Here is an 18,406-nt window from a genome sequence, read left to right as displayed (position 1 = left end):
AGTTTAAAAAATGTGGCTCTCAAAAGAAATTTCAATGGTTGTACTGTTGATATTTGGCTCTGTTGACTAATGAGTTTGCTGACCACTGGCTTAAACCAAAGAAGGGGATGTTTATAAGGAGGTTATGGGGACGAGGGGCCCCACAAAATCCAAGGGCAAGCTGAGAGTGGAAAAGGGGAGCTGTGGGGAGGCCGTGGCCCCAAAGGGCACTCAGGTTCTTATCGCTGCTCAGCCACTTCATTTTGCACTTCCTACTGCGAACCTTCAGTTTGCAAGTGGAGATGCAAAATGCTCCTTGTGCCCTAGCTGGTTTGGCTCAGTGGATAGAGTGTCGGCCTGTGGATTGAAGGGTTCCAGGTTCGATTCCGGTCAAGGGCACATGCCCTGGTTGTGGGCTCGATCCCCAGTAGGGGGTGTGCAGGAGGCAGCTGATCAATGATTCTCGCTCATCATCGATGTTTCTATCTCTCCCTCCCTCTCCCTTCCTCTCTGAAATCAATAAAAATATATTAAAACAACAACAAAATGCTCCTAGTCCCGGAGTGGGAAATGGCCACCGAAACAGTTCTTCTGCTCACACAAGCCTACAGCGCTGCTGGCCAATCCCAGGTCCAGTCAGCAGTGCGGGTCATTGTGTATAAACTTGGCTCTGGGAACTCGCCCCTGTGACCCTGAGGTTCCGGGAGGCAATGTCTAGAAATAGAATCTTGATGTTCAAGGCAGATTCCCCAAAGCTGTCTCCTACACCACCGCCTTCTCCCATCCTCAAGATGGAGACCGGTTTCCTGCTTTAAAGCCTCGCTCCGGCATCTCTGTTTCCTGGGTTCTTCTCTTTTGTGAGACAACCCCATGGAAGAGGATGCTTTTGCTCTGGCTCCCCCCTCCTTGCTGTCCCTAAAAGTAAGCCCCAGGCTCTTTCTTAAAGATTTACTTGTAATCACTGTGATAAAAACAGAAAGGAACTGGCAACTAATTTACATGGGAAAACTTCAAAGGTCTCAGACATCTTGAGTTACCCAAGTCCCATGTCTTCAGTTTCTGGGACTCTTGCTAAGTGGCTTCTGGAATAAGTGTTTTTTTCCAGCTGTCGGCAGACTGGCCACGCAAAGCCCAGTAAATGCCCCTGGTACTTGTCATTGTGCATCTTCATAACTGCAAGACACGCATGCTCTGCCGCCTGGCTCTGGAATCCGGTGGCACAGGGTGTTGGCACAGCCAGACCTGGCCCCTCGCTGTCAGGAAGCCCAAAATGATTGCATGCAAATGGCCTGACTTTTGCTCCCTCAAGTTTCAGCAGCTGTAAAGAGGTTTCTGCTTTGAAAGAAGGGGCATTTTTCTGCTTTTGATCTGATTCCATCGGACCTGGGGCTAATGGTGTAGGCTTTTAAGACTCAATAAAAACAGCCATTTTTCCCAAATGGAATTACAAGTTTAACATAATTGCAATAAAAATCTCAAGAATTTTTTTGTAGGTATACAGAAGCTGAGTCTAAACTTTATAGGAAAAGGCAAATAAACTAGACCAGGTAACACAGTGCGCACAGAGCTACCCCCCGCCCTGTGCACGAGAGCATTGTTCTAGCTTCAGGGCTGCAAGTGGTTGGTCTTTGGCAACTAACTGGTTATCAGTGCAAAAGAAGCCGAGAGGTGGGGATGGAGAATAGACGCAGGAAAGAATGAGTTAGCAAGGGGATGCTGAGACATAAATAAAAGTGGGCCTAGTGGAGCCGCAGCCGCCGCTCTCAGAGGGATGACGAAGAGAGTGGACTGGGAGAGATCAGGAGGCCGTGCTTGCAAATGAAAGTCCTCTCTGGAGCCTCTTGCCAAGCCCTGTCCCTGAGAATGGGATGAGCTTTGGCATGGCTCCGGGCGCTTGATTCATGGGCTATTTCCATCTCTCCGGGGAAAGCTGCATGTGAGCAGCATTTTGGAGCCTGCATGGTGATGGCATGATTTATATTCCCCAGAGCAGGCAGGGGCTGGGCTCCTCCCGCCTCAGGAGCAGTGCCAGCAGGGCAGGTGGGCACCATGGGGAAGCGGCTGCCCACCTGCTGGCCTCTCCAGCCCCCCTCTCAGCCCTTCATCTCAGCCCCTCATCAGGACCCGTGCCAGCTTGTACGGACTTCATTTTTTCATTTATTTAGGGAAAATAGGGTAAATAAACTTATTTATTCAGGAATGAAATTGCTGGGTCGTATGATATATATATATATATGTTATTTTAGAAGAAACCACAAAGTAGTGTCCAGAATAACTATTCCTTTTTGCATGTCTACCACCAGTTGACAGTTCCAGTTGATCTGTCTCATCAGCACCTGATATTATCAGCATTTTAAAATTGGACCCATTCAAATAGATAGTGTGGTATATATAGTGTAGTATCTCGTCACGTTTTAATTTGCATTTTGCTAAAGGTTAATGTTAGTGAACATTTTTTTCATGTGCTTATCTGCCATCTTATATTCTATATGGTGAAATGATTGTTCAAGGCTTATGCTCACTATTTTTATTTTTTTAATTTTAATTTTTATTTATTTTTAATAAATCTTTATTGTTCAGATTATTATAATTGTTCCTCTTTTCCCCCCATAACTCCCCTCCACCCGGTTCCCACCCCAACCTCTGCCCTTACCCCCCTCACCGTCCTCATCCATAGATGTCCGCTTTTTGTCCAGTCTCTTCCCATACCCCCCACAGCCCTTTCCCCCTGAGAATTGTCAGTCCACACCCTTTCTATGCCCCTGATTCTATTATATTCACCAGTTTATTCTGTTCATCAGATTTTTTTATTCACTTGATTTTTAGATTCACTTGTTGATAGATATGTATTTGTTGTTCATAATTTTTATCTTTACCTTTTTATTCTTCTTCCTCTTCTTAAAGAATACCTTTCAGCATTTCATATAATACTGGTTTGGTGGTGATGAATTCCTTTAGCTTTTTCTTATCTGTGAAGCTCTTTATCTGCCCTTCAATTCTGAATGATAGCTTTGCTGGGTAGAGTAATCTTGGTGGTAGGTTCTTGCTATTCATCACATTGAAAATTTCTTGCCACTCCCGTCTGGCCTGCATAGTTTCTGTTGAGAAATCAGCTGACAATCGTATGGGTGCTCCCTTGTAGGTAATTAACTGTTTTTCTCTTGCTGCTTTTAATATTCTCTCTCTGTCTTTTGCTCTTGGCATTTTAATTATGATGTGTCTTGGTGTGATCCTCTTTGGATTCCTCTTGTTTGGGGTTCTTTGCGCTTCCTGGACTTGTAAGTCTATTTCTTTCACCAGGTGGGGGAAGTTTTCGGTCACTATTTCTTCAAATAGGTTTTCAATATCTTGCTCTCTCTCTTCTTCTGGCACCCCCATAATTCTGATGTTGGTATGCTTGAAGTTATCCCAGAGGCTCCTTACACTATCTTCATATTTTTGAATTCTTTTTTCTTTTTGCTTTTCCAGTTGGGTGTTTTTTTGCTTCTTTGTATTTCAAATCTTTGACTTGATTCTTGCGATTCTCTAGTCTGCTGTTGGATCTCTGTATATTATTTTTATTTCAGTCAGTGTATGCTTAATTTCTAGTTGGTCCTTTTTCATATCCTCAAGGGTCTCGCTAAATTTATTGGCCTTTTCTAGAAAATTCTTGAAAAACCTTATAACCGTGGTTTTGAACTCTATATCCAGTCGTTAGCTTTCCTCCATTTCTTTCATTTGTGACCTGTTTCTTTGTCTCCGCATTTTGGTTGCTTCCCTGAGTTGATAGAGTGGCTTTGTGTGCTAGGTGTCCGATAGGGCCCAGTGGCTCAGCCTCCCCAGTTACCTAAGGTGGACACTCTTGGTGCACCCCTTTGTGGGCTGTGTGCACAGTCTTGTTGTAGTTAAGCCTTGATTGTTGTTGGTATCACTGGGAGGAATTGACCTCCAGGCCAACTGGCTGTGAGGATCAGCTGTGTCTACGCTGGGAGAACTTCTGTGCTGGAGACACCCTTATGAGAAAAGACTTGCAAAAGCCTCTGCACTCAGCTTGAATGGGGTAGAGTCTCAGGGCGGAGCAAGCAGCAATGGCTTCGTGGGGCGGGATCTCAGGGCGGAGCAAACTGCAATGGCTTCCCGTCTGCCCTGCCTAAGAGGCCCCTGGGTCTCAGTGTCCCGCGGTAATCGCTGCAAGCACCTCTGAGAGAAAGCTGCCCTCGAGTTCCGCCCACTGCCAGACAGTCCAGCAGGATTTTGTCAAATGCTTTTCTGCATCAATTGATATAAACAGGTATCTTTTTCTTTAGTCTTAATGTGGTGGATTACATTTATTGATTTTTTAAATGTTGACCAAGCTTTACATTTCTGGAATAATTATCCCAGTTAATTTTGCTATATAATTCTTTGTATATGTTCCTGAATTCTGGTAATACTTCACTGATGAATCTTATGTTTATTTTCATGTGATCTGTGGGATGTTGGTCTATAGCAGTGGTCGGCAAGCTCATTAGTCAACAGAGCCAAATATCAACAGTACAGCGATTGAAATTTCTTTTGAGAGCCACATTTTTTAAACTTAAACTTCGTCTAACGCCACTTCTTCAAAATAGACTCACCCAGGCCGTGGTATTTTGTGGAAGAGCCACACTCAAGGGGCCAAAGAGCCGCATGTAGCTCGCGAGCCGCAGTTTGCCGACCACTGGTCTATAGGGTTCCCCCCCACCCCATGTTATCTTTGTCTGCTTTTGGTATCAGGGTAAAATAGGCCCCAAAAAATGAGTTGAAAAGTGTTCTTCCAGTACCTGGAAGAGATTGTGTGGAATCAGTATTAGTTCTTTTATAAATGTTAGGGAGAATTTGCCATTGAAACCATCTGGACTAAGAATTTATTTTGGATGGTTTTCAACTATGAATGTAATTCTTTAGTAGCTATAGGACTATTCATGTTATCTATTTCATTTTGGATGTGTGTTAGTGGTTTGCGGTTTGTTAGTAATTGTTCCATTTTATCTAAGGTGCTAAATCAATATTTGTAGAGTTGTTTGTGGTCTTCCTTTATTATCCTCTGAATTTTTATGGGATCATTCCTGATATTGATAGTTTTGCCTTCTCTTATTCTTGGTCTGCCTGGCTAGAAGCTTATAAATTTTATTGATTTATTTTTTAGATAACGAACTTTTTGTTTCATTGATTTTCTTTTTTAAAAATATAGTTTTGCTTTTTTTAGTTTCTTTGATTGCTGCTCTATTATTTTATTTCCAATGCCTTGCTTTGGTTTATATTGCTCTATTTTTTTTATAATTTCTTAAAGTAGAAGCTTACATTATTTATGTCATCTTTCTTTTATTTTATTAAAATATTTATAGTTTACATCCAATATTATTTTGTATTAGTTTTAGTTATACAGCATAGTGGTTAACCAATCATATACTTTACAAAAGTTCCCCCGATATTTCCAGTGTCTTCTTTTCTAATGTATTTTATACGATCGATTATCTCTAAGGCTTTATCTACATCCCACACATTTTCTATTGTATTTTCAGTTTTCTTTAGTTCAGATTATCTTTCTCATTTCCCTTGAGGCTTTTTCTTTGCTGTTTATTTAAAAGTGTATTATTTAGTTTCCAAGTGTTTGGAGATTTTCCTGTTGTTTTTCTTTTTTTACTTTCAAACCTAATTCCATGATGGGCAGAAAACATATTCTGCATGATTTCAATTATTTTAAATTTGTTGAGGTTTGTTTTGTGACCCAGGGTGGCCTGTCCTGGGCAATTTTCAATGTGCGTTTGACAAGACTATGCATTCTGCTGTTATTCGGTGGAGTGCTCTCTAAATGTCAATTATATCCAGTTGATTGATTTGTTCAGTTCTGTATTTTGCTATTTTCTGTCTCCGAGTTCTGTTGACCACTGAAGAAGGAGTGCTGAAGTCTCTTAATGTATCCATTTCTCCTTCTAGGCCTGCCCGTGTTGGCTAGGTGTATTTTGAAGCTTCGTTGCTATCATTTCCCTTCTGAATACCTTCCTTTAGCAATTATTTTAGAGGAGATCAGCTGGCAGTTCATTCTCCTAATTTTGTATTAAGTTTTCTATGCTGAACATCAGCTTACCACACAGTGGCTTAAAATAACTTCTTTCAGTTTCTCTATTTGCCACCAGTTGCCTATCTGCCATGTTTTAACTGCTAGCTGTCTTTTACCCTCTCCCTTCACTGAGTTTCCCAGGCAAATAAGTTCTTTTTTGGGTAATATTTCTCCTGTCAGTTCCCACCTTTCCACTCTCAGCCTTCCCCCTAACCCCTAAGTCACACATCTGGACTAATCGGATAGCTGGCTCAACCACAGGACAAGCCAGAATCATTGTTAGTGACAAGAGAGACCAAAAAAGTCGTGAGGAATCAAGAATGTAGCTGGGCTAGGTACAGTGGTCGGCAAACTCATTAGTCAACAGAGCCAAATATCAACAGTACAACGATTGAAATTTCGTTTGAGAGCCACATTTTTTAAACTTAAACTTCTTTTAACGCCACTTCTTCAAAATAGACTCGCCTAGGCCGTGCTATTTTGTGGAAGAGCCACACTCAAGGGGCCAAAGAGCCGCATGTGGCTCGCGAACCGCAGTTTGCCGACCACTGGTAGGAGATGGGAGCTTGGGGCAGAAGAGGGAGCCACTATCCAGATCTCAGAGCCCGGGGCATATGGGAAACTTGCCTCACGTGGCACGCTGAGTGCGACCCAAGCTCATTAATGTATTAACACAACAATAACTCCCAAGAAAGGGGGTTCTAGCAGGTGTGAGGGGCCAATTAAGCTTCATTGAGCTTGACCCTGGGATTCGGGGCTGCTTCTGAGCGGATGCTGGTAATAGCCCAAGTCTCCTCCCCCTCCCTGTGTAAGTGGCATTCTCCACGCAGGTCCAGTTGACTGTCTCCCAAAGAGCAGTCCTGAGCCTGGGCTGATGGCTCTCAACACCTTCCAAGTTCAAGGCCGTCCCTCTACCATTGTCTCTCTCTCTCTCCCACTCTCACCCTCTGCTCCAGCTCCACTGGGCTATTCTCTTGGCCTCCGATAGTCCCCACACTGTCTTATGTCCGCACCTTCGCTCATAGCATTCTATCTGCCACCACCACCACCTACCAGTCTCCACCCGTCAGAGTTACAGCCTTCGGACGCCGCTGAGTCCAGGAAGCTCTAGGCCTCGCCATCTGGTTGGAGGCTGGTCCCTCCCTGTGCTGCTTCCTTAAGCTGCCGTGGTGCGTGCCTGAGGGCAGGGGTAATTAACGGACTCGCTCAGCCTCCCTCCGCCTCCCTCCGTGCTTCCACATCGGTGCCACTCTAATCTCTGCTGCCTGGAAGGAATGGAGTCAGGGCCCGAGGTGATCGGACTGGGTGACACACCATCTCTAGAAAGTCTCTCAGAGAAATGGTGTGATGCGGGGATCCCTGCCGGGTGCTTGTATTGATGAGGTTTGTTTTGTGAAAGGGAGATTCTCTTATCGGTGCCATGGCCTGTTTGTTTTCCCTTCAGTGTTAATACTTCGAAGGGTCAGGAAATAGGAAACAACCCCATTAAGCATGAGACGCGGAGGGCGCAGTCTGGCTGCCTGCAGGAGTGGAACTGCAAGATAATGGGGGCCGATGCCGGTTCCAGCCCCTTCTTCTCCCCTTGGCGAAGCGCGGAATGGAAAGCAGGTTTCTCCGCTCCAAGCAGGCAGTTGCATTCAGGTGCTGAATGTGTCCCCGGCCAGAGGGCTTGCTGAGTGATATTTACCAGGGTCTCCGTGAAGGGCCCTCAGTTCCCCAGAGCATTTCATGCCTCCAGCCGCCCAGTGGACGCCCTGGGGCGGTGGGAGGAGTAAAGCCTCGTTCCCTGCTCTCCGCAGGATGGAGCATGGCGATGTGTTCAGGTGCTCAGACGTTTCTTGGTTTCTCTTACTTCCTGTACTCACCCTCATCCCTGCCCTAGTCAAACCCAAGCAGAGAGACCTGAAACAGGTGAGAAGCTTAGAGCCTTAAAGTGTGTGTGTGGGTGGGAGGGCGGGGGGTACGGGAGTCAGGGCCAAGACCTGAGCTGGGTTCAGCCCTGGCTCTCCCTCCAATGATCCTTGCCAAGTTCTATGGTTTCTCCAAACCTCAGTCTCCTCAGAAATAAGACGGAGATGATAAGAGCCACCTCACAGGGTTGTCATACAGATAAAATGAAATCTGTGTGCAAATACTTCGCACATAACAAAATGCGCTCTGGCTTAAGTCCTTCATTTGGAAGGTCCTCATGGCCTGCCTACTGCGTGCCCGGCATGCTGGCTGTGCTGGGTTTGAAGGCTTGTTTCCAGGTTGTGTGCGTTAGGAAGAAAAGCAGGCCAATGACCTTCGCCAGCCGGCAGCACGGTTCTGGGGTGAAGGCGTGCCCCAGATCACACCTCTGTGCTGTCCCTGAAGACGCTCCACTCTTGGCACTTTCTAGGCCTGAGCGCTTGGGAACCTTTCCTGGTGACGAGTCTGCAAGGAACATGGCCAAGTCAGGACTCTGGTGCCGCATCACCAGGCACGTTAGTGTGGGTCCTCCAGAGAAACAGAACCAGGAGGACGGACGGACGGACACACACACACACACACACACACACACACACACACACACAGATTTATCAGGAATTGGCTCACATACTTATGGCGGCTGAGAAGTCCCAAGGCCTGCAGTTGGCAGAGGCCCAGGGGAGCTGATGATGTCGGCTCCAGTCTGAGTCCAAGTCTGCAGGCGGGAGGTGGGCAGTGTCCCAGCTCGCAGACCGTTAGGCAGAGAGGGATGGCTCTCCTTCTCCACCTTTTTGCTCCGCTCAGGCCCTCAGTGGATGGACTGGATGCGGTCACCCACATTGGGGGTCGGGGGTGGGGTGGGGTGCGCGGCAGTTTGCTTTCCTCAGTCTACTGCTCCCAAGGCTAACTCACCCAGAAACACCCTGACAGACACACCCAGATGTCGGGACACCCTGGGCCCAGTCAGGCTGACAACAAAATGTACCATCTTCCCAGGGTGGATGCTCACTCACATGGAGCATTCAGGCTGACGAGGCAGTGTCACACGCCAGATCTCATTTGACTCCGCCATGACTCAGTAAGCGCCTCATTGCCCTTCTGTCGTGTGACCCTGATGTCACAGGCGCAGCGGCCTGGCTGTCTGAAGCAGGTCATGTTCACCTTCAACCCAAATCTCGATGCAGAAACCTCTTCCTGTGGGCAGCAGGAAGCCCTTCCTGTCCAGATCCCACCTCTCCAGCACATGGAGCTGCTTGTCACTGAGTCATCTCTGCCCCAGTGCCCGGGGCTCTCCGCCCTCCCCAGACAGCAGGCACCTGAGGCAGAGCTGGTCTGTGGGCTGGGAGTCACCTGTGGACTCGGTCATCAGCGTTTCCGCAGCGTCTGAGTGGAACCATCACGCCGGAGGGAGGTGGGGGCTCGGCACACGTCTGCCTCGGCTGAGCCCACAGGTGTGCTGTGCGGTGAGGACCCCGGTGGCGGCGCCCCCCGGACACGTGCTCCTGTGGCAGCTGACGTGGTCTCACGGGGCCGCGGGGCGCAGCGGTTACGCTTCAGAAGCCTTTTGTCAGTTTACTAATACTGATGAGTCAGGGCGCTCCTGGGTATCGTGTTTATTTAAAAGCCATTGTGAGATGTTCTATTTCATTCTGTCATAGGGGAAATAGGAACTTATTAATTCCAATATGGTAGCATCCCCCTACTGAGCTTGGAAAATGGGCTCCGATCGGCAGCCTTTCTCAAGCCCACATTTCAAATGGCGCTGCTCCCCTGACATGGCAGCCACGGGGTGCACGTCTGGCTCCTCGCCTGGGAAGTGCCTTTTTGGCTTGTGTCTCCCTGGGCCTAGCGTGGTGCCAGCACATGGTAGGTGCCCAGCTACCATTTCTGGGCTGGAATGGGCTGGAATGTGTGCTGGGAGGGTCGCCACACGGCACACCCACCTGAGCTTACTCTCAGAAGAGGACCTGCCAGCTCGCAGACAAGGCAAATGGCGCTGTTCCTTCGCAGACAGTTGCCGAGCACCTGCTGTGTCAGGCACACACCAGACCACGGAGAGCAGTGCTGGTCCCGCACAGCTCCTTCCTGCGGGGAGTTCCCAGCCCAGGGCGGGCGACAGCCAGAAGCACCCAGAGTGCATCTCGGGAAGCGCTGGACGAAAGAGGGAAGAAGCTGTGGGAGGCCAGGGAGGGCGCAGGTGACCTGGCCTCAGGGAGACACTCAGCACCAGGGACCTGTTGGGCGGGGCAATGGCACAGGACCGCGGTACACTTCCGGCTCAGGGCTTCCCCTCTCTGACGGGCTTTCTCTGCTCTTTCCCGCAGGGCCTGTGCCAGCAGCGAGACCGAGAGTGAAGCCGGGGACCTCATGGACCAGCAGTTTGAAGAGATGAACAATAAGCTCAATTCGGTGACGGACCCCACTGGCTTCCTCCGGATGGTTCGCCGCAACAACCTCTTTAACAGGTGAGTGTGGGCCCCCAGCCAGTGCAGGGTTGGGTGCCCTGGGTGCAGGGAACCTGCTTTCAGCGATGCTCCTTCCAGCTGCTGGGCTTCTGCTTGTGTCCTGTGTTTGCAGAAGCAAGCGTGACCTCCCACAGCCCACACTCCGCGGGGCCTCAGTGTCACAGCAGCACGTCTGGGTCAGGTGAGAGGACAGTGCAGGCTTGCAGTGACAGTCTGCATGTGGCTGTGTGGGAGGCGGTTGGCCGCGTCTTCACAGAGCCTTGAGCTGACTTCCTAAATACCGGTGGAAGCAGAGCAGCATCACACCTTCTCTGCCAGCTTGTGCCCGTAACTCCTGGGCTGGCACCTGTGTTGACCCCCTGGCCTGAGGTTGAGGGGGCCAAGGAGAGTGGGGAAGCCAGCATTGGTGGAGGGGGCGCTGGTCCAGACCCAGGCCTACCTGTCTGCCCTGAGCCCCATCCCCCAATTACTTGATCCAATAGGTTTTAGTGGTTTGGGGAGAGTCGATGTTGGAATTGCCACCGGCACACCCCTGCATCGTTCCCTCAGGGGTGATGGCTGAGCTGCATCCAGAAAAACGGGGGCAGGCAGTCGGGGTTGAGAGGCACCTGTTCTGCTGCATTTGATTGCCTGGCAGCAGCCTGGGAGTCACATTCAGGTAGACCTTTCAGAAGGGCGCCTGGGGCTCCCTCGGGTCTCTGCCACGTCTCAGGTTGAGCCCGGAACTCAGGAGGGAAGTGCTGGTGCTCTGGGGGAGGCAGCCTCTGCCGGGCGGCCCTGCTGTGTGGGCATTGTGTGCCCGTCTGTCCCTACTCCAGGCCTGGTTTCCTCTCTATTGTGCTGTCAGGGTGACAAAGTGTTTCCTTTCCCAGGGGTGAGCTGAGCGGGATGGGAGCCAAGGGCCAGGGATGTAGGAACTGGCAGCTTGGTTGAGAGGAGACCAAAACTGTAAGCTGGTTCACCCCCATTCCTCCTCCTTCCCTACCCCTTTATTAGGTATCCTCACAGCTTTTAGTTTGTGTAGGGAGACAGTCACAGGGAGGCCTGGGCATGGACCTGGGCTCACATCCTCTTAGGCCAGCTTCTCAGCCTGAGGGGCAGGTGATTCTCGCTCTGCCGGGGGATGGGGTCCCTGGTGGTAAACTAGAGTGGGGAGAGCTCAGCGCTCAGGGTCTGGCCTTGCCGTGTGCCAGCTGTGGGACGGGGGCAGGCGATTTCACCACTGTTAGCCTCCGTTTCCTCATCGCTGAAATGGGGACAAGCTTCCTACTTTGCAGTGTCCTTTAACGTGGAAGTAAAGGAGTTAGTATCTAAATAACACACTGACCGGCTGCCTAATGCATGGATGGCCCCACTCACCTGTGGCTTCCTGCTGTTGGCATCGGTGGGAAGGACATTGCTAACGTGGAACTCTTAGGGCAGTGGTCGGCAAACTCATTAGTCAACAGAGCCAAATATCAACAGTACAACGATTGAAATTTCTTTTGAGAGCCACATTTTTTAAACTTAAACTATATAGGTAGATATATTGTTATTAACTTAATTAGGGTACTCCTTCAATCGCACTGTACGTGCGCGCCCGCACGTGGTATTTTGTGGAAGAGCCACACTCAAGGGGCCAAAGAGCCGCATGTGGCTCGCAAGCCACGGTTTGCCGACCACTGTCTTAGGGTAACGTGGGTGGATAGACGGGAAGGGGAGAAATCTGTATGTACTTGTGCAGCAGGTGTTGGCCACTGTGGGCTGTGGCCTCACCTGCCCTTCCTCGTCCTGTCCCACCTCACGCCCTTTCTGTGGGTCCCAAAGGCAGGCCCTCGTGTCCCTGGCTGACCTGAGCACAGGTGCACTGGCAATCAGGAGCCCCTCTGGGCCTCAGCACCTGGCAAGGAGGGTCAAACCAGGTGCACCTAGGATCCTCGCTTCACCCAGGGTGGGACGTGGTGTGAATTTTGCATCACGTAGTTGTTCCTTTTGGGAAAACGTCTGTCCTTCTGAGCACAACACTCTGGATTAATTTATTGGTTCATTTAAACAATGTTAGCTGTGCCCGCAGCCAGGCTGAGGACTGGGCCACCCCGAGGCTAAGTGGGGGAGCAGCCAGGCCATGGCACTGGAGCCGGGCCTCCCTGTCGGACTGCTTGGCACCCAGCTCCCACCGCAGAACCTCACACGGCTCAGGGCCATGCAGGCCTGCCCTCAGGAGAGAGCAAGGTTTGGAAGTGGCATCTGCAGACCCTTCCAGTCTTGACCTTCTGAGGGCAGATTGGATGAAGGGACATGGCCTGCATGCTTTCAGCTTCAACACAGCGAGCGGCAAGGCCCAGGACAGGTTGCCATAGCATGTGCTCTTGACACTTCCTGACAAGCCCAGGAAGGGGAGGTGGGCCCTTTAGCCTCCATTCAAGGGGAGCAGAGATACTGGGGGAACCAGAGGCAGAACCATCCTTGTCAGTCAGAATGGTGCAGGTCCTTGCAAACTTCCAGCCAGGCTTGCTTCTCACAGCTGAGGGATGCAGGCTAGGGAGGGTGGAGACCTCCCAGGAGCAGGTGCCAATGCTGGGCTCAGGTTGTGCGCCTGCCACCTTGAGGCCAGCCCTGTGTCTCCCCTGCCCCTCGTGGGCCCCCGTGTCCCTTCCATGGCCAGGGATCTCTGCTCCGAGGTGCTGCTTTGCCACTGACCAGGACGGCTAAGCAGTGGCTTTTCTGCAGACGCCTGGTATCGACTGGCTGGCAGAGCCTCGTCCCTGAGCCCACGGAGATGAGGCGGGAGCAGCCAAGTGCGCAAGGCCTTGCACGCAGGGGCAGCCCAGCTCTCTCTGCGGGCTCTCCAGCAACATGATTCAAGGGTTCCTCGGTCCTTTTGTTCCGGGCGGTGTGCTGAACTGGTTTGGCGATGAGGCTGCCAAGCTGATGCGAGTCAACTGAGCCTTGGCTTTAGATTTCCCTCTCGCCACTACAGACTTGGTCTTTGTTCTGCCTTTGCTTTTGAGTCTCTGCAACCACTAATTTTCTTCTTGTCTGTGCACTTGGGCAGAAAACACACGTGCATGTCGAGCCCGGGGCAGGTACCATTAGTGAGGAAAAACGAGGTGGCTTCTCTTGTTTAGCAACCTGGCTGGGCCCCACGGCAGAGCAGCAGCCCTCAGAAAGGCCTGTATCTCTCATCTCTGCACATGCTTTGACAGTTATGCTGAGGGTGGAAGGCCAGTGTGTATGTGTGTGGTGCCTGCCTCCAGGGCCACACTGAAGCAGCTATGCAATGCCACCGAAGTCCACGGTGGGCCAGGAGGCCTGGACCGATGGGTGTTCTGTGTATCCTGTAGTCCGAGATCAGGGCATTTTTCTGGGTGGGGCACAGAGTGGAGGGGAGAAACTGTGGGCACCGGGGCCAGACAGACCTGGATTTGAAACCTGGTTCTACCTTTTATTAGTTAGTGGGTAACCTTGATCCTTTAATTTTTTCATCTGGAAAATGGGGGTAAAGATGCCTGTGGGTAGAGTTGTTATGAGGATTCAGTAAATGTGATGAATAGACAGACCCTGCTGTGTAGCAAGGAGTTTCTTTCTCTCCCTGCATGGGTCTGAGGTTTTGATGGCACCAAAGTCGGTGATTCAACCACTTTTTGAATCAAATCTTTACCCCAAAACCTGATTGAATAGCTTGATGCTTCCTCCCCTTACAACCTCTCTCGCTGCCAGATACCAGAAAGCCTTTGAATAAATGCAGACTGATGATCCGATTGGATATCAGTTACAGCCACAGCCCTGGCTTGAGTCTTGAGATTCCGTATTCATTTCTGGCTGGTGTCCTGCCAGGCCTGTCCTCTGCTCTCTGTTGGTGGCCCTGAGGCTCCAGGCCAAGGTTCTGTCTGCTTTCCTGTTAGCCCAACAAGAGGGTGGAGTGTCCCCTCCAACCCTGACCTGGGCCAGCCCTCATGATGGCGATTCTGGGCAGGGGCCTTCCCTGCCAACAGCAGCCACATAGGTGGGTCCAGTCACTGTCCTCCTCAGGGACCCCTGACCATTTGAAAGTGGACATGTGTGATAAGTGAGGAGCCCTGCGCCTGAGCAGAGGAGGAAATGGTGCCGAGTCAAGGCAGCCACACCTACAATGAGCTCACTACCACTGGGAGCAGCCTCCTTCCTGCCCCTGCCCAGCCCTGGAAATGGGTGCTCTGTGCAGTGTGTGTCACCCTGTGGAACAGGGAGCAGAGGTCACAGCAGCTCTAGGCTCCGGGATCCCCAGAGAACAGGGCCCCAGGCTGTGGGTTTCCTGTTGCCTGGCCACTTTGAGGAGCAGGGCCCTAGGTGAGATGCTAAACCCGAGTCCTGTTTTCTCACTTGTCACAGCGGAGGGGCTGGGGAACCTTGTGGCAAGGACTGCAGTGATGCACACATGTCACAGCCTTGACCTGGCCCACACCAGATCCCCATGTTGAGTAGTTCCCTTTTGTCCCCTCCCTTACGGTAGTCCGAAAGATGTTGTGGCCAGATGTGCCAAGGTGAGTGTCCTGGCTCGGTTTATTCCGCAGTCCTGTGTCCAGACGGGACCCGTGTGCCTGGAGGGGAATTGAGGTCAGGAGGATAGAACATGGGAAAGAGGTGGGAAAGGAGAAGACACTCATGTGGCCTCGGCTCTCCCACCTGCGTTCAAATGTTAAGGTCACATACATGCATGCTCACAGCAGCCTCAGGCCTCGCTGGGGCCTCAGGTCTAAGCTCCAGGAGGACGAGTACCGGAGCTCCCTTTGACCATGTCTCCCAGCAGGCATCCTGGGCCTTCCTTCCAGGAGCCCAGAGCAGCCGACGTGTGCCCAGACACTGCAGTTCTGAGACTTCCAACCCGTGTCCGCAGGGCCGTGGCGTCCCCTCCACGGGGCTGTCACACCTGGCAGGCACACCAGTCCTCGACATGGTTGCATGCGGGCGGCACTAGCGTGTGTGAGCGTGAGGCCAGCACACAGGGTTTCTGCAGGCCCAGCCCAGCTATAAATCCCCTGCCTGGGAAATGGAGCTCTTTATCCCCGAAAGGAGATTCAGGAGCAGTGAATGCTGCCTGGTATCTGTCTTCATTCCAGAGACATCGACTGCACCCTGATGCTCTGCCCTGCTCATAGCGCTTCACGTATCATCGCAGAGCGCTGCATCTGCACGCACAGGGACCAGCCCCGCCCCCTCCTCACCCATCCCACACAGGTGGCCATGCAGTGAAGAAAACGAATGTTTCTCCAGAAGTGGATTAATAAACATCATCTGAGGATTGAGTTAATGAAGACAATGTGGTGTGAGAAAATGCCGAGAGCTAGGCTGTCAGTTAGCAGGACAGAATCCCTGGCAGTAAATGGACAGGCCTGGAGGAAAGCGAGCCAGTGCCACCTGCTGGAGCCGTGCGATGGTGCAGTTGTGAATCAGAGCCGGCCTCCACTGATGGCAGCACTCGGCAGAGAAACCTCTGTCAGCTCCACCCTTAGACCCCGCAGCCAGGAGACCAGGGGTCGGAGGCCAGTGCAGGCCTACAGGTTGCTCAGTGTGTCCTGAAGGTTGACAAGGCTCAGTGAAAATCACTCCCCTGCCAGGTGGGAGGCCTGACCCGTGGCCTTGTCCACGTCTCTTGCCCTCTCTGCACCCCGGTTCCTTCAACGTAAAGGAGAAGCAGCCCTGCATCGTAGGCCCTGAGCAGGGGACATGGGTGTGACAGGTTGAGCTGGTGCCTAAATGGGAGCACAGTCCCTCCTGTACCTCACACTCCTGCCAGGTGGGAGTGTTTCCAACCACCCAGGCTCCCGGTGTGAGAAGCAGAAACACCCTTCTCTCCTCTGAGTCCAGGAGCTGAGGCGGAGAGCAGTCAGCCAGGCTGGAAAGCCCTGCAGAATTCAAAGCAGCACAATAGCAGGTCCCCTCACAGGACCCCTGACCCGACCCCGTGGTTGTCTTCCACGGTGCTCTGGGTGCACCAGGCCATGGGACCGTGCTGGGAAGGAGCCAGATGTGCTTGCAAGGCCAGCAGGGAGTCCCACACACCTGTCCACACTTCTGCCAGCCAGAGGCTTAGAGCTCGGAGGACCCATTGCCATTCAGCTGTAACTGAGATCTGACCATGGGGGCGGTATCAGCGTTGCCAGCTGTCTTGGGCAGATTGTGGCACTTTAAAGATGCTCACACAAGTGGGCACAGGAGGCTGCAGGGCTTTGGGTGTGGCAGTGGCCTGTCGTTCAGCAGGGGTTAAAAGAGCCACTGTGTTTGATAGCTTCTTAAGTTGAGTAAATTTTTTGTTTTTTAAAACTAGAAGAGATCTACAAGAACTTCAGTTCAGCCCCTTTTTTATCAGCAGGAAAAGGGGTAGAACAGGGACAAGCCTCGCTGGAGCCACATGGCCAGTGAGTCCCCTGTGTTGTCTGTAACATTTCCAGGCTCAGGGCTGAGCAGCTGACAGCGTGGCTGCTTTGAATTACCGAATGTCTTCAGGCAGATCTCTAGGCAGACGGGCCCAGCACCACAGGTCCCTGTCAGTGCAGGAACGACACGTGAAAGGGGTTCTTGGACTGCAGTCTGCGCAGTGGCTGTGGCACCTAATGCTCGGGAGGTGAGGACATGGCCCGCTGGCCACCATGGCCAGTGCAGGGAAGTCCTGCTCCTGGTCCTGGCCCGAGACCCTCTCCATGCCTGCACCTCAGGACTCGGGGGTCCAGGAGCCCTCTGTTGCTCTTGGCCTTGGTTTCCTGCTCCCACAGCTTGCAGCCCCTGAGTCTGTCGTCCTGGGACAGCTCTCCAGAGCGCACCCACCTGCTGCTGCTGTCAAGGCAGAGGAAGCGTGGGGGCTGCCCTGCGGAGAAATGCAGGCAGTTCCTGCCAAGACTGCAGCAAAGGTAGGGGCTGCAGCCAGGAAGTGGGCAGGGAGCTGCTGCCTGAGGCTGGGGCTGCTCAGAACAGATGCCTCCAGCTCAGGGGACAGAGTCTTGACGAAAAAGTCTTTGACCTAAATTATTGTTTCAGATTGGTTGGCTGTTTTTGCTTATTTGTTGTTTTTAACCAGCAGCTGAGTGTTTTCTGGGGTTTTGTTCACAGTGAAAAGGACATCTCTAGGGCTCAGTGCCTTCCACTCAAGAGCACTGCATGTGGAGGGTTAGAGTGGTTGGCCCTTTTAGATGCTTCTGGCACTTCAATAAAAAGACACCACGGCCATCCAGCCCTTCTCTGCCCTCCCGCTAGGCCTCTGTCCTACTCACTCCCATCAGCTAAAATCCCACCTCCTTTTGGGTTCTGGATGCTTTGCAGTCTCTCTCTCTAATCCTGACACTCTGCCTGTGGCTGCATTTCTCTTTTCAGCAGAAGCAGCGAGGCCCAGAGGGTAAATGACTTGTCCCAGGGAGGGGTCCGGTGGGTCAGGCATGTGGTTCTGATATTTTGGAACAAGTCGTGTACTGTGGTTCAGCTGGAGGGAGAGCCCTGTGTCTTCCCTGCACAGCTGGGATTCCTGTACCCAGAGAGGAGCTCAGAGCTGGAGGGGGCAGGGGATGGGGGTGTGTGTGCTGTAGGGCTGTGGTCTCTTTCTCCAGCTTTTTAGTTCAGAGCCTTGGGGTTTATGGAGCAACCCCATCTGTCACCATGAGGACCTATGGCCACAGCCATTGCTCAGGGACATGGATGTCTGTGGCTGAGTAACCAGACTCAGGTCGTGAGTCCAGGCGGACACACATCTAGGGCATAACATGAAAGGCGCACAAGGGAGGGCACTGGGCGGCCCTGCTCCTGCCCCATTGTGCGGTCCCCATGTCAGCGCGGGCTCTAGGCCGAGATCCATCAACCAAGAATGTGCGCGCACACAGACAGTGCGTGTCCCCCACAGCCTCCCCTCTGCAGAGCCGCCTGCCGCTCCTCCTCCAGGGGAGCGTTGCTCTCTGCCACATGCTGTGGCATTCAGCCAGCCTCAGTGTCACTCCAGGGCTATCGA

The 18,406-nt window shown here is 51.8% G+C and overlaps 1 protein-coding gene across 1 annotated transcript in view; it reads left to right on the top strand.

Annotated features, from left to right (window-relative positions):
* The window catches only part of TTC28 (tetratricopeptide repeat domain 28), a 401,892-nt gene that overhangs the window by 358,582 nt on the left and 24,904 nt on the right, over window positions 1–18,406 (top strand). Inside the window, exon 13 of the mRNA XM_080649649.1 lies at window positions 10,315–10,455. Within this exon, the coding sequence (XP_080505775.1) occupies window positions 10,315–10,455 (141 nt within the window). The remainder of the gene's footprint in view (window positions 1–10,314; window positions 10,456–18,406) is intronic.

Source organism: Plecotus auritus (genome assembly GCF_963455305.1).
Source record: "Plecotus auritus genome assembly, chromosome: 13".
Lineage (NCBI taxonomy): Eukaryota > Metazoa > Chordata > Mammalia > Chiroptera > Vespertilionidae > Plecotus > Plecotus auritus.
Note: the sequence above shows the minus strand (reverse complement) of the source record. Positions and strands in the feature narration are given on the sequence as shown.